Source organism: Poeciliopsis prolifica, unplaced genomic scaffold, assembly GCF_027474105.1.
Source record: "Poeciliopsis prolifica strain line A6 unplaced genomic scaffold, Auburn_PproV2 SCAFFOLD026, whole genome shotgun sequence".
In the NCBI taxonomy this organism is placed as follows: domain Eukaryota; kingdom Metazoa; phylum Chordata; class Actinopteri; order Cyprinodontiformes; family Poeciliidae; genus Poeciliopsis; species Poeciliopsis prolifica.
The window spans coordinates 2,496,309-2,520,214 of record NW_026562401.1 but is presented as its reverse complement, the minus strand read 5'-3'; the positions used below and the strand labels follow the sequence as shown (position 1 = coordinate 2,520,214).

General features: G+C 40.0%; 1 protein-coding gene across 1 annotated transcript in view; it reads right to left on the bottom strand.

The window, feature by feature from the left end:
- Positions 1–10: 10 nt before the first annotated feature.
- galnt1 (UDP-N-acetyl-alpha-D-galactosamine:polypeptide N-acetylgalactosaminyltransferase 1) overlaps positions 11–23,906 on the bottom strand; it is a 54,129-nt gene continuing 30,233 nt past the window's right edge. The window contains exons 3-14 of the mRNA XM_055047549.1: positions 20,310–20,449; positions 20,053–20,221; positions 14,383–14,549; positions 13,718–13,845; positions 13,139–13,218; positions 12,625–12,795; positions 10,333–10,450; positions 9,498–9,678; positions 5,595–5,734; positions 5,408–5,506; positions 3,960–4,094; positions 11–3,110 (exon numbers count right to left, since the gene is read on the bottom strand). Of these exons, the coding sequence (XP_054903524.1) occupies positions 2,964–3,110; positions 3,960–4,094; positions 5,408–5,506; positions 5,595–5,734; positions 9,498–9,678; positions 10,333–10,450; positions 12,625–12,795; positions 13,139–13,218; positions 13,718–13,845; positions 14,383–14,549; positions 20,053–20,221; positions 20,310–20,448 (1,674 nt within the window). The 5' untranslated portion in view covers position 20,449 and the 3' untranslated portion in view covers positions 11–2,963. The remainder of the gene's footprint in view (positions 3,111–3,959; positions 4,095–5,407; positions 5,507–5,594; positions 5,735–9,497; positions 9,679–10,332; positions 10,451–12,624; positions 12,796–13,138; positions 13,219–13,717; positions 13,846–14,382; positions 14,550–20,052; positions 20,222–20,309; positions 20,450–23,906) is intronic.

Genomic DNA, 23,906 nt, shown 5'->3' with positions numbered 1-23,906 from the left:
ACTCCTCGAGTTCTTCTGTAAACCTTTTCACCTTTATTTTCTACATTTGGATCAGCTCAGTGTGGAATCCTGGACATGTCAGTTCTTTTTAACCCCGCGCTCTCTTCCCTGTCCCCCCCCTCTCTGACATGGGAACAAATGATACACTCCCTCTGTCTCACTATCAAAGACATCGTCACAGTCACTCTGAGGCTCAGATATGAAAGTCCAGTCGATGGCCTCCTCTCTCTCTCTCTCTCTCTCTGCTGTGTAAACCCTTCCTCCACTGGAGGAAGCTGAAATGTTTCAAACTTTTACAAAACTACTCCAGCTCTGACGTGCAGCAGCAGGAGTGACAACACAACAAAAACAACACAAAAAAAACCCACAGTATGATGGCTGAAATGATAATGACATGATTCAGTTGTCTGAGGCTGAAATATGAATGTAGAAATACTGCCGGTAAACTTGCAAAACAAATAAAAAAAAAGGATGATTATGAATTCAGATATATTGTCTGCTCCTCCTTGTCGCGCCACTGTTATTTCATCAGCGCTTCATTTTTCTAAAACACCAAATAAACGCTGCTTACGTTAATAGCAGCTGGACTGCTGTAAAAAATGAATATGCAGACATGAGACGTGCTGATCGTTGCTCAGCTGTATGGGTTCTTCCAAAAAAACCAAGTTTGACCTAGTAAACGTGGAGCTGACAAACCGGGAGAGGTACTGAAGAGAAGCACAGTCACACCTGCACAGATGCATCCAACACCCTCCACAGCAGAATGGAAGCTCTTGGAGTCTATTTTCTGAAAAAGGGTCGACGTGGGAAAGACGTTTGCGTCTCAACAAACAAGATCGGCAATAAATAGTCGATTTATTTCAGTAACTCGAAACTTGTTACACACAGTGATTCTCACTTTTTGTTTTCATGATCACGATGTTCAGCTAATGAAATCCCCCCCAAAAATTCAGTTTCCAAAAAGATTGTAATATTACGTCAAACCAACAACATAGGGAAGACCGCTGACTGGATTGTTGTCCAGCAGAGCGACGCTGAAAGACTCCATATGGATGTGCCACAAAACAAGCTGCTTGTTCAGAGATATGTATCCAAGCATGTTAATGGAAAGGTTAGTGGAAGGAAAAGAGTACCAGAAAAACAAGGGAATCTCGGGCTTAAAAAGACTATGAAGTAAAACCTATAATGTTTTTGTGAGAGTCTCTACAGGACATGAGCTGATCAGGAACTCTGAGGAGTGGACCAAAGCCCTCTTCTCAGATTAAATAAAAGTTTAGATTTCTTTTAGGAATCAGAGTGATCAGAATCCAAGCTGCTTAAGGCCCAGTGGGAAGTTTCCACAAGCAGCAGCACTGCTGGTGTTAGTCCTTTGCTCCAAGTCTACAGTCAGCACAGCTGTCTGTTAGAAACTTTTAGAGCCCATCAAGCTTCCCATTGAAAAGGTTAATGTCATTTTACAGCAGGACTTGGTCATCAGCAACATGTGGAGATTTATCAAGAAGATGAGAAACGTTGGTGAGATGAGAGCTGCCGGTGGAGCGACCTGTTGAACTCGTTTACAGGCTGGCTGCCTCCGTGCTACGCTGCATTGATGCATGATTTTCAAGAAGCTCTGCTGTAAAAATCTGCTTTTTTTGGTTCGACATAATATTTTAATTTCCAGAGACTTTGGGGTTTTAATCGCCGTAAGCCTGAAGTATCAAAAGTAATATTTGATTTGATCAACACGGTAAAGGAATCTACGCTGACGGAGTTTCATTTTTTTAAACTGAATTACTAAAATATATTTAAAGATATTGTTATTTACTGCGATGCACCTGTGTGAACTACCTTTTACAGCGTGTGTGTGGCTTTGTAGTGTCTTGTAGGAGTTTCTGATGGTTAAACACTACCGGAGGAAGAAGGCATCAGATAAATATAAAGTAGCTTGTTGATGTGTTTTTTGCGAGTGCGTTGGCTGTACGTTGAACATCCTTGAAGAAAAACTAAAAGTTACTGACATAAGTAGAAACAGACAAGGCATGTAAAAACTGGACATAGAAATCTGAAGATATCACAAACATATTTCTATATCTCTACATTTCTGCTGTTGGCAGACGTCGGGTTGAGTTTTCGCTCTCTCTCTCTTTTTTTTGTTGTTTTTTTTGTTTTGTTCCCTCCCTTGGAAAATCCTCAGCTTGGATGCTTCAGTCTGTAAGATGAGATATCGAGATGTAACACCAGAGGGGGACATACACTGCTGCAAGACTGCAGGGAGGGGTTTTGACACGTCCACACACACAAGACGTAATCTCTCTCTCTCTCTCTCTCACACAGACACACACACACACACACGCACGCAGTCAAACATGCATCCTTCTTCATAAGAGTTCACGTTCAATGTCCGTTATAAAATTAAATTAAAAAAAAAAACAAACAGGAACAAAACAAAAATCAAATGTTCAGGCCCCTCCTTCTAAAAGCAGACATTCATCTCGGGTCAAACAGACAGATAAGTGCACGCACACGCACGCACACACACACACACACGCACGCACGCACGCACACGCACGCACGCGCGCGCGCGCACGCACACACACACGCACACTGATCGCAGGCAGTCAGTAAACGTTAAGTGATGAGCTGAGGGGAAGCTGTGTGCAGAACCTCGACTCCACGGTTCTAGAGCCAGTCACTCTTAAAATCTCTTCTTTAAAAAAAAACTAATGCAAACCAACAGATATGGTCTTTTAGAGGGAGTCTCTACAGTCCTCTCTGTTCGCTCGGAGGAAGCTTGAAGACTCTCCGTCCTCTGATCTCTGGCAGAGGTAGTACCGTCCCATCCGTCCTCCTGAATCCCCTCCGGGGAAGTCTCTGTCCTCGTGCCCGAGTTGAATAAAACATGGCCGCTCGTCTGACCGCTCGCTCTGGGCCGCTGTGTGTGTGCGTGTGGGAGTGTACGTTTGGGAGTGTGCGGAGTGCGGTCAGAAGACCTCGGGTAGTGTGACGTTGCGCAGCAGCCACTGTTGGGAACGTGAGTGAGTGCAGTCTCTGACACTGGGCACCTGGCTGTCCTCCTCGCTGGCCTTGTCCAGGCACTGGTTGCTGTTGACGTGGACCAGGGTCAGCTTCTGCACAGGCAGAGGGCGATAAAAGAGCACATGTGATCCAGCTACAAAATACATTTTCTTAAATTATGGATGCAGGCAATTAATTGACTTATGACTGTCGATTAATTAGGTTAAAGTTTGTTCCAATTGATTAACTAATGACATTTGCTCAGATCTTCTTTTTAGTATTGTAGTTTGGCTGCCATCCAGAAGAGGCACTGCAGGCCATCGTCAACCAGAGCTAGTGATACAGAAATAAAGCCATTAGCAGAACAGGAAAGAGAAATGGTCCAGAGTTCAGTGTGGGATACAAAACAACCTCGGCTTTGAAATATGAAGAAACATCAAACTCATTAAACTGAAACTAACTCAAATAAACTTTTTTTTTTTTGCTGAAAAAATTGTCGAAACAGGTTACTTTATGGTTCTGTGTGAATTTTTGTGCAATTAGTTCAGGTCAGCATTATATTCGCCCTTGATGGAAAAAACACGATGCTAATAAACAGGACTGATTCTGTTGGCGATTGTGAGTTAATGAGAAGTTGGAGGGAAGTTCTAATATTTCTACAAGACCAAACACAGGCAAATACAGCTGACAAAATGTTAAAAGTTCATTCTTTTGTTTTTTTCCAATTCAGCGTATTAAGATGATCGACTCATTTGATACAAGAAAATGAGGTTTTTAAGAAAACTGCTAGTCAATCAATGAGATCCACCAACTTTAGATTGTTTTCATTAATCAAAAACTTGCATCCTGAGTTTGAATCCACAAAATTAGGTGCATAAATTTTAATCTGAATGTTGCACAGCATCTAGATTCCAGTCTCTCAGTCGAGTTGAGCAACGTGTCAGAAATGTCTCCCCACTCACCACAGGATCGTATTCCCACAGCTGGTTGCCCTTAAGGTGATGACACTTGAGCATCATGACGGGTCCGTTCAGCTTGGAGACGTCTAAACACAAGTCGTCCGTCCGGATCTCCTTGTTGGCTGTGTAGGAGAAAACCTGCAGGTCACACAAACACACACACACACCGGTGTTTTAAGGAGCTTATTTTAAACTCATTTATGTGATACCTCTAGTCACGAATAAAGCCAAGCAAAATTACACATACATGTTGAACTTGTTCACGTCAACAGCCAGTAACAGCAGTCAGCCTGCTTTGTGTCATTGTCCATTTGAAAGACCCGAAGCTTTAACGTCCTGCCTGATGTCGCTTCAATATTTACAAATAATGTTCTTTCCTCATTATTCCATCTGTTTTATCGAAACAGCCCCACAACATGATACTGTCACCACCATACTTCACAGATGGCTTGACCTTTCCAGGCTTGCATTTTCAATCTGCAATGTTTCTTTTGGAATAATGGCTTTTACCTCGAATTCCCTTCAGTCCCTGTCGGTACAGGAAATGTTTCGCTGTGTATAATGACACTGCCTCACCAGTTCCAGCAGCGTCTTCACAACATCTTTGGCTTTTCCTCTGGGATTGATTTGCACATTTTGGACCAAAACAGATTAATCTCTTGGACACAGAACCTGCCTCCTTCCTAGGTTGAATGATGATTGAATATTCCCTGTTATGTTTATAGCTACATACTGTATGATTCTTTGTAAAGGTTAATGCAGCACCTTAAAGTGTCTTTGAGTATTTTTCTGAGGCTGAACTGGACTTGTGAAGCTCCACAACTCTCTTTCTGATATCTTGGCTGATTTTTCCGACTTTCCCACAATGAAGCATTTTGTTCAACATACGGCTGTTAAATACATAAACAGAGGTCTCTCCAATTAATTAAAATGTGTCAGATAACCAATCGGAAGTTTCTAAAGACATGGCATCATCATCTCGGCTTTCCCTCATTGTTTAATAGGACACTAATTATTCTGTATGCAAACTTCTGATTTTTAAGACATTAAAAGATAAATCACGGACAAATTCTCCAATTATTGTGGCAAAAATAAACTATTTTAACGATTCTAACTAATCTAGGACAACAGATGTTTGGTCTGATTTAAAAACTGACAATGAGGAAAAAATGGTGTTTGTATGTTTCCTTTGGTTGCATGAAAACTTCTGGTTTCAACTGTACCTCACAGACAAACACAAAGTTCATTGTCATGAAGAGGAAGCGAAAGAACATGGACTCAGCATTAAACAGAACCAGCCTTTCTCACAATTACAGCTGCTAGATGCTGCAGGATCTTCAGTCTGGTTAATAATTGCTGAAAAATGTTTCTGGTTTCCATAATAAACCTTGTACACATTTATTTTCAGGACATTTTTTTTTGTCTTGCTGCAGCAGGAGCTGCTTACTCACCTGGTTGCCTCCCATGCCGTGGCAGTTGAAAATGCCAACCTTCTCATTTTCCTTTCGGGCCATGTTGTCCAGGCACTGGTTGGTCTCCACGTTACGGATCTGAGGCAAACGCACACAGATCAAAGTGAGGATCACTTACCGTGGACAGTGGCGCAGTCTGTGTGTGTGCATACGGCAGTGAGCGTACCTCTCCCAGCGAGTAATAGTGCCGGGGGATCTGGGAGTCGGGGTAGACGTTCTCCAAATACCAGCTGAAGGGTTTACACTGAAGCTTTTGTCTCAGAGCAGTGCGAGTTGAGATGTCGCCGTAGTCCACCTTGGTCACACCTGGAGACGCAAACACAGACACGCATGCATTAACGTGGAAAACTGCCTAAAGGCGGCCATGACTGCTGAAATATTACTTGGCATGAAAAGTTTTGCTTGTAAACTAAACACATGATGTGTTCCTAATGAGACTATTAAAATACAGTCATGAGGTATGACTGTTCATAGACTGAACCCAAAATCCCCACAGTGAAACACGGTGGTGGCATCATCATGTACCACGAAGCTGAAGATGGATGTGGCTAAATACAGAGCTACATGGAGGAAAAGCAGAAGAACTCTTAGACTGGACAGTGACCAGAAATATACACCTGAAGCTCCAACGAAATGGTTTAAATCAAATCACATTTGTATGTTACTTAGTGGTCCAGTCAAAGCCTAGACCTAAATCCAGTTGAGAATCCAAAGAAAAGCTTTTAATTAGTATTCAAAGATGCTCCCCATTAAATCTGACTTTGTGCTATTAGGCATAAAGAAGTGACAAAAACCTCTGATTCCAAAGATGCACAGCTGGTAGAAACATTCTCCTGAATACTTGGGTTGAAAAGAACTGAATTAGTCAGCAGATTAAAAATGCATAATGCATTTTTCGATTTCACTGCCTTAATTTTTTTAACCCAGATATTTCTTTTCTCCCCTTTATGTCACATGTATGCACAATGTTGTGTCGTCACATAAAAACCCAACGAAACTCAAGTAGCTTTGTGGTTGTAACAAATGTGAACACATTTATAAGTCACTGTGTTTTAACCAGTAGCAGGCATTCAGCAAAAGTCCTGTGTGTTTCAGCAAGAAAGTAAATAATAAAAATAACGAGAAACCTTATTATCATACTTTTTATGTTTAATGTCACGTTGACAGCAACAATATTCAAACACCCGGTTTCCAGCATTTCTGTTTTTCATTTATTTGGACAAGCGAGAGTGACGGGAGTCCTGGAGCCTCCGGCGAGGTGTAATCCATGAGGTCAGAGTTTTCTTTCTTTATTCTGTCATGTTTCCATGACAGCATGGATTAGTCTGACAGACCTGCCGTGTTTGTGCAAGAATAACATGCAGTGTATCTAGAGCACTTCGTACTGCCTCAAACTTACAGAGGAAGGCGTTCTTTATTAAGTTTTCTGAGCACTAATCTTTTGGCAAATGTCTGCTTTCCACTAAGGTGAGTGCAAACAGTTCAGAAATCATGCTATGATGAAACTATGCAAATATCAGAACGACCTATTGAAGTGGCTGGCTGCGTTTCTTTCTGCAGATCTCTCTATCTGCCTGATGATGCAGACGGACGGCTGGAGAAGCCTAATCTCCCGTCCATCCCTCAGGACATCAGGACCGTCTTAACTTCAGCTCCTCTCTTCCACATTTCCCTCCTGTCTCGCTTGTTAAAATACTGATACATTAATAATCAGTAATAAAATATTAACAGTCCAACGAGCCCTTTCACTGCTGACTGTAAAACTGTCGGCTGGCCGCAGGAGCAGCTTCCTGTGGTTCCCGGCAGCATTCCATGCCAGCCGACGCTAGAAATTCAACCTCGCGTTTGTTTCCCAGCCACCGTGCCAATCAGGAAGAGGAAATGTTTTTGTTTCTGTTTGTATATGTGTGTGTGTGTGTGTGCGCGTAAGAGTGTGCTGGTAAGAATTTAACTGAGTGCATTTAACAAACATGTCAAAAAGCAATCAAACACACACGTGTGTCATTAGTTCTTATTTTAATGAGGAGGCTGGCTTTCCACAGACGGCATTGCGTAGTTCAGAGCTGAAACCTGGAGAGTTAGCACGGAGAGTTAGCACGCTGCCGGGACGGTTAAAACGTTTGAACCAACTGTGATGTAATGTTCTTGCTTTGCATTAACCTGGATTTTTTTAGAAATAAAACACTGAAAACATCTCCTTAAAACACAAACGGAAATACATCTAAAAACCTCTTAAATAAGGTGGGTAAGCAGTACAGTATTGCCAACAATATTGTATTATTATCATTCTCTGATAATAAAAATGAACTATGTAACTATATAAACCGACTATATTGTTGGGAGGGTTCAAATAAGTCTTGCTCTGTTGGTTGCGCCGTCAATGTGGCATCACCAATACTGTGTTTGTGTTTTAAAATGATTATTGTGCTCGTTTCAGGTAGCACTACTTTAAGCAATCGGTGCAGAGAAGTAACCTATTTGACCTTTCACCGGGTCACCCAGTCCATTTTCTTTATCAGCTCTGAGTAATTTTAAAAAGATCAGTACCTTTTAGTGCTTTGGTCAGAATGAAGTAAATTTGCAGAGCAAAAACCAACTGAAGACCATAAAACTCATTTTTATTCTGATGAGGATTAAATATTATACTGTTCTACAGGTATGTATTTGTTTTAATAATTAATCAATTACCTCTTCCAATGATTTTGTTTTTGTCTTTGACAACCTATTGAATCTAGTGAGAAAAGCCACTGACTGTGGCTCAAACAGTGATAATTAAAGAAGCAAATATCAGGCTGTTATTGGTTTGCTTCTAAAAAATGAACAACTTATAAAATAAAACGGATTTGTAAGTCATATGGAAACATTAAATGTCTTCACAGCTTGTTGCACAATTGGTTTATCTGTAGCTAAGAAACTGACTACATAATCTCTTGGTTGAATATTTAGAATTTATTATCTGGGTGGTATTAGTGACTGCATCTGATCAGAAGGATCAGCTTAAGGTCCTAATCACGCATTTCTGACCACATTTAGCTCCCAGTATCTGTGCTGATCCTTCTGCTTTTGGATCTGTGTCATGTCCACCCAGCACTGCTGTCGGAACTGGTTGTTCCACCAGAGAACAACAACTAGTTTTGCCAACCTCAATGTAGATTGAAACAATTTTAAAACAGAAATTGAAAGCACCAACAAATCTAACAGTTCCTCTATTTCTCGAGATCAGAGTTCACATTTTTCATATCAAAATTTCACACTTACAGTTGCTTTTTTATACTTGCATTTTCTCAGGTCTCAGGCCACTTTTAACAACATTTGTAAAGTATGTGAAAGACTTTTAGTAGGTATTTCTACAGTGGACAGGCTTTAAATATGTAATACGAACCACAGACAGGAAGGAAGACTGTCAGAAAAGGGAGGGTGGATGGAAAATCATGAACACTGTTAGTTGATAGGATTGGGAATTAAATGGGACAATATAAATTTTTCCAAACGTTTTATTTTCCCAAACATATCCCAAGCTGTAAAATCAAAGATCACAGAAACCCAGAAAGGAACACACAAAGATGGCAGCAGCAAGTTTTCTCAGCTAACGCTTCTGGTGTTGGAGCCACAGAGAAGAAGGCAGATGCTGAAGGGTTTTAGTAACTTCTGTACAGGTTTCTGACTGAGACGTACGAGGTGAATATTTAATTTTAAACGACTCAGAGACAAAAACTTTTGATCAGGTCAAATTGGCCACAACATGACAACAGGACCAGTAGTAGACTAGAAACATTTCTTTTGTCATAAAAAATGACCAAGATGACAAAACATAGTTTTCTGTCATTTCACTTTTGGGCTGCCTCCCCATTTTCTGCGTGTGTTTGTGTGTGTTCAGGTAAATAGATCCTCTGTAGCATGAAATTACTTGCCGCCACACATCTTGCGCCGCTCGCCCCCCCCATCACCGCAGTATCACGCCGTCTCCAGGTTAATGGATTGATCACACCTGCCACAGAGATTAACCTCCACACCCGAGTTCCTGCGTGCATATCTTAATGAACACAGAGACACGCGTCGCATGACTCACCGGGAGAAATGATGTAGAAGAAGTTCTTGAACTCATCCATCCAGACCTCTGCCAGGCGGCGGTTGTTCTTGTTGATGATCTGCCCCGTTCCTCCGGGGAAGGTGTAGGGCGTTGCCTTTCTGAACACGTGGCCCACGTGAGAGCATGTGACGATCTCCAGAGTCCCTCCGCACTGCCAGATCTGCGAGGGAAAAGTTTGCAAAATGCTGTAAACCACGTTAAACCTTCACTTTAATTGTTTGATTGTTGTGATAATTAATTGAATAAAAAAAAGAAGAAGACATTGCAGATTATATAGGTATTAACAATTTAAAATTCATAAGCACTTTTTATACATTATTATAAATACATTAAAAGATGTAATTAAATATAAAATGTAATTCATTTTCTGTATATGAAAGTAAGTGGGGTTTTTTTGCCTAAAATAAATGCAATAACATCATTCCTTTAATTAATTTGAATCGCGTGTAGCTAAAACATATTTACATAAAAAGGTGTTTTTGTCTCAAATGCAAAATGTATAAATGTGTTTGTACAGTTTAGGCTTAATTACTGCTCAGAAAATGTTCCTTTTTTCACTAAATGAATTTTTTTTAGTCTAACACTCACTCCACTTTGTGATGAATCGATTACCAAATTAGTTGCCGATTATTTCAATAATCTGAGGAATCGTTTCAGCCCTGAGCTACATGTGCTGACTGTTGAAACGTTGGAGTCTGTGCCGTCTGCGCTCTAACTGAGTCTGAGATCCAGTCAGGATGACACCGTGAACCGTCCAGAAGTTGTGCCAGAACACTGAAAAACGGAGTCATGCTACTTGGCTGAGTTCGCTCACTCTGAAAGAGATTTCCAGGTTTTCTCCGCCCCAGATGTCCATGCCTGCGTCATACGTGCCGATCTCCTGAAAATAATCCCTGTCTATGGAGAACAAGCCGCCTGCCATGGTGGGAGTCCTGGAGAGAGGAATAAATTAAAGAGTGAGGCTGGTTCGTGTCACTTCATTCCCCAGCAGCCTGTTTTCTAAAGGTCACTCAGTATCTACAGATCCCATCAGAGCTTTATATTTCAGCCCCTGTTCTTTATGGTCTTCCTGTTATTTTCCATTTCTCTTCTTTCTTCTGCTGCGGCCTCTGGTGTTGTGATGGCTGTGTCAATGTTTAATGGCCTCAGTTCTCTTCCCCTTCACAATCTCGTAACACAATAGCTTCATTTTTTAAAATAGAAGAGGCCTGTTTTCTTCCTTCAGTTAACATCCTAAATTCAGTTGAAAAAAACAAAACAAAAAACAATACATCCCTCAGAAATAAACCCAAACAAAATGGCTGGAGAATAAAAAGCTGGTAAAGAAAAAGATCAATGATGATTTTGATGTTAAAAAAGCAACAGTGGGAGTGTAAAAAAGGTGAAGACAATATATTGAAGGGCTTCATTTCAACAGATTATACATCAAAGTTCTGCAAACTCTTCAGTGCAAAATTAAATCAGTTTTTTTTATGACATTCAAACACATAACAGTAAAACAAACAACAGGCACAAAATTAAAGGGGAGCTCTGATCCTGAATAAAGACGTTTATCCAAACAGAGTCTGTCACGTTCATAAAAGCGGCTTTTACAGCCCTCTGCTTATCAAAACACTGATGTCCACAAATGCTGGCAGCACAAAACGACCACAAAAACTCTACACAGAGACAGGCTCTGCAGCGTGAACTGAAATAGATTCTTATTCCAGTCTGGAGGAGACACAGCAGCATGACACTAATATTTCTTGTATTAGAAAGCCTCAAAGTCAATTTTCTTTTTCATGCTGCTGTAAACAATTGTGACTTTAGTTGCTGAGATTTAGACTTTGATGACGCTCGTCACACTGCAACAGCAAAAACAAAGGCTACAGTTTTCTGTGGATTAGCTGCTGGAAAGAAGAGCCTTTCAGCTTTTAAGTAACAAACTCTGCATTATTATTGGTTTATAAATCCCACCCTTCTTCTTGCAGAATTGCTTTACTTCTGATTTATGACAAGACTTTAACTAGGCCACAGAAAAGAACATATTTTTACTTTTGTGGTTTGTGGTACTTTAGATGTTCTGGGTCTTTTTGTTATCTTCTGGATGAGTTGGACTCTCCTGGGAAGGTTCATTGATCCATGGTTTTTCTATTTGTGGATCATCGCTCCTTTAGAGCTTTGGGAGTCTGTGACAATTTTACATTTTAAGGACTTTTTGGAAATTGAACAAATTACAGACAAGAATGTGATGCTTAAAAATAGTCACTAAACCACAGAAATTCATAGTTTAAATGTTTGTTTCAATTTTATGGGATTATATGGAAGTTATAAACCTTTTTTATAATCAAAGTGAGACATTTCACAGTTTCATCAGTTGTATTTCTTTAGTTAGTGTCGTCTCACTTTAATGATAAAAAAAACAGCAACAAAGCCTCACTGCTGCGTGACAGAATTGGGTTCGTCGCCTAATGTTAAATAATCTTCTTTGGCCTGACACTGCGACCCATTTTTCTACATTTTAGGCCACTTACGAGACACCCTTAGGAAAATTCTGCAAAGCAGAACTGTGGAAAACAAGCAAAAACAAGGGCGCTGCAAGTTACATAAGATATATTATCTCAGTGACCTTGAAAAGTGGCGTCAAGAAAGCTTAGAAACAAGAGCAGGAAGCGCAGATGACAGACAGCAAGAATAAACTCTTGATTTCTGCTTCAAGGTCTAAAACGTGAGAGGCAAAGCAACAGGAACTATAAAGCGACAGAGTTCAGCTGCAAAACAGAGTTCAGCTGCAAAACAAAGTTCAGTGCGTTCATTCAGTGCTGCTGCCCTGAAAGCATCTCATGATTAAGCATGTCCAATTGATTTGCTACATACAACCGCTTCACACAACTGTGAATGCCTATCAGCAACATTAAAGCTTATAGGATGTGCTGCTTCAAATAGCTGATGAATGGAGTGCGAGGAGGATTTGAAGTGTCTGACTTTATTTGGTCTCTTAGGGAAAATCTTTTCACACATGATTCAGCAGACAGGTCAGACTCAGCCGCACAGAAGCAGAACAAACAGCCTGATTTCCAGTAGTGAAAATCTACTGGAGGAGCTGTGGCGCGTGCGGTTCCCACACCTGACGGGTAGCGTGCGGTCTCCTTTGCGGCGGTCCATCTCTCTCTGGGGTACGGGGTACCAGCGGAAGTTGAGCTTCCAGTTGAAGCCTCCGTACGTCATGTCGGACCCCGCCATGTACTCGAACGTGTCGTCGCTGATGACGTCGATGATGGGGCACACAACCGTTTTCCTGGAGGCGCAATTAGACAAACAAAACAGGTCAACGGTCAAACACACGACACACAGAGAGAATGAAGCACAGTTGGCAAATAGATGCAAGATGCTATTAATTGCTTTTCAACTACCGAACCAAATACAAGAAAAAACAAAAGTCGGATTCTGGGTGTTCTAAACGCAAAGTAAAACGTAGATATCTGTAGATGTTTGTGAGCTCTTGGTAAGCAGTAAACAAGGGTTTAAAACTGCAGACAACGATGAGCAAGGACAAGCCCCCTGCAGGCTCAGCAGCAGCTTACAGATTCTTTATAACACTTGGTGCTAGTGTCCGTGCGTCTGTTGTAATTTGGCCTTACTTGTCCTGTTTGATGCGGGCCAGCAGAGGCTCTAGCCACCCTGTGGTGCACTCACAATGAGCATCCAGGAAGGTGATGACCTGGCAACCCAGCACAAAAACATTAGACAGTCGTCAGATGCAGGTCACAGGATAATTAAAATCGCATAAACAATCTTGGAAAAACAGACATTGTTCTTAAACTTTGCCATGTTTTGTCATGCAAAAGCCACAAAATGATTAATTTTAACTGCATGTTATGTGCAACCATGTGGGGAGATACAACTTATCTCTGGATTAAATGACTCCACTAAATTTCTCCCTGATGTGTCTGCTGAGCTTTTTGGTCTTCATGAAGTAGTTTATTCCTAACAGACCTTTGACGTTGTAACAGAACAGTTATTCAATAATAAAAAAAAAATGCATGGCTTTCACATTTCATTTGTCAAAAATGTATAACATGTCGTATGCTTTTTCCTTCCTGATTAACACACAACATTGTGTAGGTCAATGAAATAAAACCCCCAATAAATCATATGGAAGTTTTTAGATACAGCATGACACAACATGGACCAATAGGTGACCAGATGTGTACACACACCTGGCCGGTAGAGATGGAAGCCCCTTTGAGGCGAGCGCGGATGAGTCCGGACCGCTGCTCCATCCTCACCACTCTGACAGGCACTTCTAACTTTCTGACGTACTGCTCCAGCGGCCGTTTCAGAAAATCTAACACAAACACACCGAATACAGAAATATGCAAACATGAAACAAACTCCTAAGCATTTGGATTACAAGCTGAGCTCTTTGTAGCACCAGAGATCAAAGGAAACTATGTGATTATGTTATGTGCTGCCGCTGTGTGTGTGTGCGCCTTGGCATGGATGTCTGCATCCCTTCTACCTGCGCAAACACTCCCCCCCTGTTCCACCACATCCAAGTAGAGGTCTCAAACGGTGCATTGTTGCTATGGTTGCAGCTGGGGTGGTGGTGTGTGTGTGTGTGTGTGTGTGTGTTTGGGTTGGGGGGTGAGGCTGAGTTATAACAGTGTAATCCCTGCGGCTGGCAAATTAAAGACCTAATCTCCCCCCAAACAGGGATTACCAGTGAGGGTTGGCACACACAACCCTACACAGACATGTAAATGTTGACAAGTTACATAAAAACAAACGACAAAGCACATATACAGAAATGCTAAATAAAAGCAGAGTAAGCCTGAAACAGGAGACGCTGTAGGAATTGTCTGCAGTGTGTGTATGAGTTTACCTCTCTCGCTGGCATCGTCCACCAGGACAATCTCCTCCAGCAGTGTGTGTGGAGACCGATCAATAACTGAGTGGACGGTTCGCAGCAGTGTACTCCAAGCCTCATTGTGAAATACAATCACCACGCTGGTGCGAGGAAGATTATCAGGGTATAGCTTGTTCTTGCACCTTTGAAGGGTGAATTCGACAAACAGAAGAGAATTTGTACATCAACTAAACTGTTTTTACTGCAGCAATAATTATCAGGTACTTCAGAGATTTGAACAGAAAAACTGGTCAGGAGAACTTCGACAAATCCAGCCTCTGTTTACTTCTACGAGAGAAGAAATGAAAGATCAACTAACTCATATGAAGACATCATTAAACCAATCAGAGCGTCATCAGGTCCTGACCCTGCTAAAAGTTTATTCCTATCAAAGAAAACTAGTGATGAATAATGAGGTAGAAGCTGAAAAGATATTCCCAACACCAGAGAGTGATGCAGGACAGATTGCAAATCTGCAGGATGGCAGTTGATTAATGTTCCTAATTAGATCTCAAGTCAGCTCACAGTGCTCCTTCTACGAGAGAGAAAATAATGAAATACCTACGAGAGAACAAGAAACAGATCAAACTGAGGAAAAAAACAAATCTGGGAAAGTGTCAGTCAGAAGGTTACAACCACCTATCATGAGGACAAATGTCCTTAATAGCAGACAATGATTGACGCTTCTAAGGTGTTTTTTCCTCAAAGTGGAACGATTACACTACAAAGATGATTAATACATTTTAGTAGCTGTGGCTACGATATAGCTTAGCACCATCAGTGTGCATAAAAATCAACATTTCTTAGAGGATAAAATCTATCCTCTTTTTGCAAAAGTTTTGCTTTTGTTTATTTTGAAACCTTGAAACATAAATAAAATGGTGGCTCTTTAAAATAACACATTATCCCGTTGTACTTATTTGCTAAATTGACTTTTTTAAAAGGTTATGCACTGGCTGCTCTAGATAAGTTGTACTTATCATGACTGACTGGAAGAAATGTTTGTTGAGGTTGCAGACCACTGATCTAACCTCACGCTGTCACGGGTGGATAAAAGTAAACTTTTGCTAGTCGAGAAATATCTTCTGGAGAAGAGTTGCATAATCCAAGGAGCCGACTGAATTATTCGGCCATAACAGCAAAAAGTACATTTGAATTATTTCAATCTAATATTCTTGCTCATGATTAGTAAATGAAAGCCATTATATCAATAGAAATATCTATTTACAGTATTCTCTGGGGAGTATTTTGAAACCAAACACTGACATTAGTAACATTGGTTAAAGGCTATAAAATCTCCATAAAACAACAGATTGACGGTCCTTTGGTTGCTCATGTTTAGGCGTTTCCTGAAGGGAGGCCGAACTTCCTGCAACAGCAGTGCCTACTTTTTGTTTTGAGTCCAAAGAAAAATCCAGTAGGGACGCTTAAAAACAAAGGCTGGATTTCACTGACAACAAAAAATATATTTAACTCTTAACCCTGGGATTTTCTTTTTCTTCTGGTTCTTATTAGAAGTGTAGATATACTGATTAGAGTAGCTCCAAAACAGGCAACATGCACCAATAAATAACAACGTCATTAATGCGCATAAGCCTCATTGTCTGAATTCATTTGTTTATTAAAAAAAACTTGGTGAATACTAAAAAATATAATTAATACATTTATCAACTGTTTATAATGCCGAGCCTCTTCCTCACTTTAATCCTTCACCTGTTTTACATCCTCTCTCCAGTGGACTTGGTAAGTCAACTATGAATTTCAGCATAATAATTTTTCTAATCACACTCGACCACATTTCTGGGGACATTTAAGGCATTTGAAGAGTTTTAAGGCAGTAACATAAGACTGGTAGATGTTAACATCTAAACATTGCTCGGAGGTTTTGCCTCATCAGTTATTCTGACCTTGCTAGCAAACAGGCTTTAATTTAGTCAACAATACTCTGCAAAAAGTCCCCAGTGTAGTCATCGGATCCATAAAAATCAGAAGGATGAAATCAGAATATATTTGTACATATCAGAATAAATAAACAAAAAGGGTCAGAAGTCCAGGACTGTTCACAGTCCTCGTTGCTTCAGATCAAATATGTTTGCATGTGGTTTGCAGAGAACATGGGATTGACATATTTTGAACAGGATTTCTAGTAAATTGAACTTGGGTTTGATTTTTTTTCTTCTTCTAAAAGTTAAAAACTAAATATAATAAAATGTGTTATCTTTGAAAGAACCTGAACTGGATTCTAGTTGTATTTGAAAATCCTTAAAAGTGTTCCCATTACACAAAGTTGATTAAAATTCAGTTCTACCAGAGAAAGAAAGGCATCTGAGAAACACAGTTTAGGTCTCAATTCTCTCAGCAACGGGAGGGCAGTGACCAAGGCACAAAACCCAGGTGAAATGATTGTTTTTCCTTGATATGCTGAATTCATTAATAATAAGCCCTGCAGAGAAAGGAGGGAGAGCTGAAAGTATGGGTATAGAATATGGGAAAATCAAATAATAAAAATAGCATTAATGTTATGATAATGATATCAGTTTCAATAAATCCATATTTTCCTCTCACCTCCTTTCCTTATCTGGCATTTTAATGCCACCATCTGCCTCTATGACCTTTAGCATCGATGTCATCTCCTTAGACTTGACACTTGGAATATAACACCCAACATATATTGCATTTCAGACAATCGTTTGAGATATGAAGACTGCACACACCGACATTGTTCTAGCAATAAACATGAGACACATTGCGCATCCATAGCTGAAAGGGTCATCGGTGTGCTTCTGTCCTCTGTCCGTGAGCAGAGGAATGCTGCCTGCTCTCTGATATGCAACCGTCTATATGTTACTTTGTCAAATCTCTACTCGCAGCTTATTCATCAGCAGACGGCAGAAGTGATACCACCCCAGTGACTTCCATCTACTGACAAATTCAGCTCTTTCAACAGCTAAATGGAATATGATCTCCCTTCCTCCATCTTCATAACTCCCCCTCCTCCTTGTGATCATCCTGGGCGCTGAAGTGCTTCCTCTGCCTGTGCTCCTGATTATGACAGAAGGAATGTAACAGCAACAGAGAGGAGGTCAAGAGTATACTCATTCTGCAGCTGCCTCAGGAGAATGTTAAATAAGACAAAAAATCTCAGCCTTTGCTGTGTGCGCACCCTCATATTCTCCGTAGGAGAGAGGCTGATGAGTGTAGTAGATGATTCATAGCAAAACAGAGTGTTGAGGCCTTTCAGCCTTCCTCCAGTGGATAAAGATGTTTTTTTGTTTGGATGTTTCTTTCACACATTAGGCCCACTCATTTATTACAGTTTTATTTGTGAATCGGCAAAAAGGTGACATAACATGCTGAGGATTTAAAACAACAAATCCTTGCTGGGCGTGATGCACATCCGAACAGGCAGGGTGACAGAAAATTGGCTGCTGAGAAGCAGCGTGATGAGTTGAGGGTTGTTTCTCCAACCAAAGGATTGTGGGAATATTTGGGATGGGCGTGCAAACTGGTTTTAATTAGGCAGGATTCCTCTTGCTCCGTTACACACAGAAAAACCCCAATATGTCCATGACTGTATTCTCAACAACACTGAAATCAGCCGCACCGTGAAAAAAAGGGAAAGTTCTCCAAAAGGTGTGGTCATGGAAAGTGTTTTTTCTAAACTGGAGATCCACCCAGTTTTGGGAAATGTAAAATGCTCATTTTAACATTTGAGTGGTGTTAATGTGAAGCTTCTTCACTGCGATGGTTTAATTTCCACTTATTTTCAGTAAACAAGTCGATCCGCAAGGGTACACAGATACACCCACACACAAACATAAATAATAAGCACAAATATATGCATGCTCATACACAGCAAGGTGCACGTTCCTTCCCTTGATATTGACTCAGTCTTATCGCCTAATTGGAAAAGTAGATAGACGAAAGGAAAGCAGAGTGGAAACACACCTGGTAATCAACTCTCACTCAAAGACTGAAACCCATTTCATGGATCAATGTCCTGTCTTTCCTGTCTGCTCTGGTGTGCACATGCCTCTGCCTGACAGTCATATATATATGTCTCTCTCTCTCTCTCTATCGCTGTGCAAAGCCCAATTACTGACCTATGCATGTTCCTCTGCACAATCAAAAAGAGATTGAACGGAAAAGGAGAGCCGACTGCCAGAACCAAGCGTGACATTTCTTTCATGTCTCTGGCTGGACACATGCTGGTCTGCTGCTCTGTTGAATCTCCCCTTCCGAAAGACAGAATGACCAAGAACTAATGCAAACTTTGCATATATGTATATAACTATATGTATGGACTTGAGTATTATATTAGTTTCCCTGGAAATGAATGATCATTATGTCATTCATCTGGTGGCATTTCCCTTTAAAGCTATGCAGACAAAACCTTCAAGTTCACTGGGGAACCTGTGGAGGAGAAAGTGTTACCGCACCTCTGTGGGATGTTTTGTAGCAACAACACACAAGCCCGGACTTCCCTCTCGTGGTATCTCATCTGGTTTTACTATCTTCATTTTTGTGCACGCTGCAATTTCTACCTGATTTTTGCTTCAGGCGTTTTAATCCAACAACAACAACTTAAAAACGACACGGTGCCATTAACAGTATAAAGTCAAGAGGTAGCAAAATGACAATATTAGACCAAAAAGTGTGGACTAATGCAAAAAAACACAACAAATAAAAATGAACCGAGTGTAAAATACTAAATTATGTGGAATCCATGTGTGTCTTAATTAGTCGGGGTTATCTGTGACTGTCCATGTGTTATTTATTTATTTTTTTTACAGTGATCTTCACGGAGAACGTGGCGTCACATCAGCTGCTACAGCTTCCTGTTTGTGTGATGCGACCTGCTCAGCAGAGGCTCAGCTCTCAGTCAAACCGTTTCACATCAGCAGACGCAGCACAGACGCACCGCAGACTCCAGCAGCATCTGCCGAGTCAGACAGTCGCTAAGAAATAAATGATTCAGAGGCTCATGTCTTAGGTGCTGTTGTTAGAACATTTTAAAATATTAAGCTCATATCTTGCTCGGTTAGTATTTAACTGAGGGAAGGACTGTTTCATTACTTTGTTATGAAACACATACTGTTTAAGAGATAGTTTCTGAAAATGACCTTCAACTTCAGTCAGGTGAAGATAAGGGTAATCATAGTAATCCGTTAAAACGAAAATTTAGTTCAACATTTAAACTCTAATCTGCTTGGTTCTGATGATACATTTTACAGTAACTGCTCCATAACACAGCGCTTGACATTGTCTTTGTTTTTAATATGCATAAATAATGACGTCTTACATCAGACAGGCTGGAAAAATGCAGCTTGAATCAAAATGTAAGAATTTAAGAGCAGATTGTGAGCAACATATGAGCTGCTTACGTCCGCTTCTAATATGTTCAAACGGACTGAGCAGTAAAACCACACACTTACCAAATTTCATTCCTTTTAAACCTGAAAAATTGTGGACATGTCTTTATTACCATGGTAATATTTATTAACCTGGTTCCCTTCACATTTCATAATCGACTCAGTGGTTTGTGTGCGTTCCTTTTTGTTTTTGCAATGTAACCTTGGGCACCGTCTGATAACAACTTCCAGTGAAACACCACTACGTTTGACCCGTTTCTGAAAGCCAGCTTACCCCTCCAGACGAACATCAGGCAGTGAGCGGTTGAGAGCGATCATCTCAGAAGCCATGAGGTTGAACTGGTTGATCTTAAACATTTCCTTCATTTTCTCCTGGTTCTCTTTAGGGATCACCACCGGCTTCCCGCCTTCACCAGGCCCGTCCCGCGGTCTGGACAGGCCATCTATGATTTACATGCAAACAGAATGTTTTCAGAAATACTGTTATATCATGCAGACCGCCAAAGACTAAATGTGGATTTAAGCACCTACCATCTCTCCCAGGCAGTCCTCTCTCCTTTTTGTCATCGCACTTGTTGCACTCGCTGAAGTAGAGCAGAATGAACATGTCCAGCATCACCCAGACCAGAGAGGTGGCTAAAACCACCTTACAGTAAGCAAACCTTCGCATCCTAAAAATGAAAGGACAAAGAATTAAAAAACATGGTGGGGAAAAATGATTTATTTTACTTACACCACATTTTCTGCTTTTGTCTGCTCTTTAAATGTAACTTGCAAAAAATGCATATCTGTCACAATTACTGAGTTGACTCAAACATCCTTTACAGGGTTGTTGTTTATTGTGAAAGCGATAGTGGAGCAGAAATGGAAGCAGGAATGTATTCATCTGCGTAAATCTCACTTTCTCTGCAGAGAATTGTCGAGAAACCAAAGTATGGAGGTGGACTTATGGTGCACGCCTTCATAAATCCAACAATAAAAAGTCAGCAACAGCCAAATAAAAAAAAAAATCCCAACAACCAATTCTATAAAAGATAAACATAAAAAACATGGCAAACCAAATAGACGGTGCAGAGCTGGGTTGACTTTACAACTGTGAGAACGTTAGCACATCAGCTGGCACATCGGGTTTAAATAGTCATTACTAATTTTCTAACACAGTGCACTCATCGTAGCGCTGATTATTACAGTACTATAATGATTACTGTGGAGTAGTATTTCTCTCTCAGTCCGCAGACAAGGCACGGTGGGGAGGATCGGTGTTTCTTATAGCGAGGTTGCTGGGAATATTAGAGTGCTTTGATTACTGGAAGGTAAATATAAATCCTAAAGCGCAGGGACATGATTGTGTACTGATGAGAAGTGATTTTTAAGACTTATAGAGGCTATTTACATTTTAAAAAAACTTGAATTCTTAGTAAGTTTACTTAAATACAAGTTTGAACTGTTGATCAGCATCCTTTTAGATTTTAATGTGAATAAAATAACCTTCGTCTACTTCCTGGATGGCAAATGTGTTTTGGCTCAAAGTTCAGAGCTGGCTATAATCTATTTATTCCTGATTTATTCTGAAAACCTCATTGGCTCCAAAAAGAACAAGCTCTGCTGCAAAACACCACGAATGGTGACACTGATTGGAGGCATCAGCCAGATAAGATTGGAGTCCATAACACAAAACAGAACGGGCCTCCATAAACCTGCCAAAAGAGATCTATGAGATGCACACACATAATAATTTCCCCTTTAGTCTAGTAAATTGTAGGCTGCAATACCTAGATTATTTTAGAAAGTAAAAGACATTTAATCTGAGATTATGCTTTTCATGTTTTGCCTAACGAGGCTAGAATGATTTTGTTTCCACATTGTCAGGGTGAAGCAATCCATTAATAATACTTTCCTGACAGTAAACTCTATTAAAAACTCGGGTTTTCTGATCGTCCATGAAACGCAACTTCTCAGCCATTTTGCTGCCGAAGAAAGAACAAGCCAGTGAAAATAAATATTTTCATATTCTCAGCTTTATAACTAATCAATGCAGTTTCTTTAGAGTCTTGTTTTTGAGAAATTAAATATCAGATTTTTCTGTGACTTATAGTCCAGAAAATGCCACAGTGAATGCTGGGTGCATCATGTGTTCAATCTTCACACTGTAAATTGTGACCTCATGTATTAAAATAGCCACTGAAGAATTTACAAATGTGTTCAATCACTGCTTAAAAGTAAAGCTAAAAGTAATATTAATGCCAGATTTACCATAACTGATCCACTAGAGTGAACCAGACAGTTATATAGATGAGAGTTTAATACCAGTTTTTGTGATGATTTCTAAATATGAAAATATTTTATATTGCCCAATTCTCACTTCTGGTGGCCCTGTGTTTCTTTCATGTTATTTTGAAATTTCATCACATTTTTAAAAAAATATTTGCAACTTTTTTCAGATCCTCAGGCCAGTCTTGTTTTGCTTAGTCTCTCTCTCTCTCTTTTGACTTTTTTTTTTTTTTTACAAAATAAATGACAATATTAATAATGGTACAAAATCATGATATGAAAAAATGTTATCATTACATCCTAATTAAACTTTACAATATAATTTGCCTTTTACATTTTTAAAAAGGAAATCCATGGAACATTTACACCTTAGTTTTATCTCAATTTCTATCTGCCTTTCTATCAGCCATGTTTATGGGTCTTACTTCAAATGCTACATCCTCACAGAGCCTTATGCTGAGCACTGTACAAAACAAACCATTTTGTCCATCAGTCTAGAGCAGAAAAATGAAAAATGTTTTAAAGGTTAACATTCCCGTAGGCAAAGTGAAAACTGACGGCTGCATTACAGAGTGATGCTTTTAGGGTTTCTTAGAAACTTTAGTGTTCGGAAAAGTTGTGAAGCAGAAACTAAAGTGTTTCTATAAACCCAACAGTGTGTACATCTACCCATTATACAGCCAACATACAAAAATCATTGTGTGCTTAGTGCAGTCACACGCAGACTCACAGGTAAGCAAACGCAGCGCAGGGAGAGTGGCTGCGATAGTAATTGCTTTCTTTTGGTGGGCAGTGAAAAGACAAGACAGCCACATTAAAATTCCACTGCTCCTCTCTCCACCAGCACCATCTTCGCCTCTTTCTGACTGATTCTCTGCCTCAATGATCCCTCAGGTTGCCGCCGCACAAGCAGAGGGAAGAAAATTAACTTGGCCACAGTTATTTCACTCATGCCCCCGGGAGGGGGAAAAAAAGTGTTTGTGCATAGCTAGCTTAGCTTAGCTTAGTTAAGCTTTGCTTAGGCAGCTTGGGAGGGAGGAAAACTGCTGAGCAGCATTTCTAAATTCCGGCTGATGGGATTCTGGTGACACAAAAAGGTGTGCACAGCAGAAAACTACAGCGAAGATTTAGTTTGTTCCTCCTCACAAGCTTGTGGCACTGAGCGAAACAGTTTCAGTGAAATGACAATGCAGTACTTTGACCAACTGTGACGTCTGCTTCAAGGATTTGTTGTTTTTAATTAGGTCTCTTCCTTCTACCAGTGAAACACAGCTCAAATATTATCAAGAGAGTAACAATACATCAATTTATGTCACAAATTAATTAAATGATTTAAGCTCCATTGAAGATAAATATCAATCCATATTGCCACTTCTTTATTTTGAAATGATTTTTTTCAGTGCTGTTTGCCCTTAAGAACTAAGGAAAATAAGTTCCTAAGTCAAATGGACAAATCATTTATATTGTTTGTCGTTTTGTGAGTTTATTTTGATTTGTAAATTATTTGTGAACTTAATCAAAATCGCATTGTGATACATATTGTCATCCAAACAGATCGATATTACATCAGATCCCAATAAGCAGGGGATTCACACCCAGCCATCAACCCACCTTCAGATTAAGAATCAGGCATGTTTAGGTACACAGATAAACAGATAAAACTCTAAAAGAGGAGAATGTGGCTTTTTCAATGCACAAACATAAAGAAAATTTTATTAAACAGAATATTATATATCAATCAACACTTAAGGAGAATAAGCTTGACTGGTTACAGTCCTATTACATAAACATACCATAGCTAAGCAACAAAGACTTTATTAGCAGTCCTTGAATATGGATTTTTATGTTTACTATTAA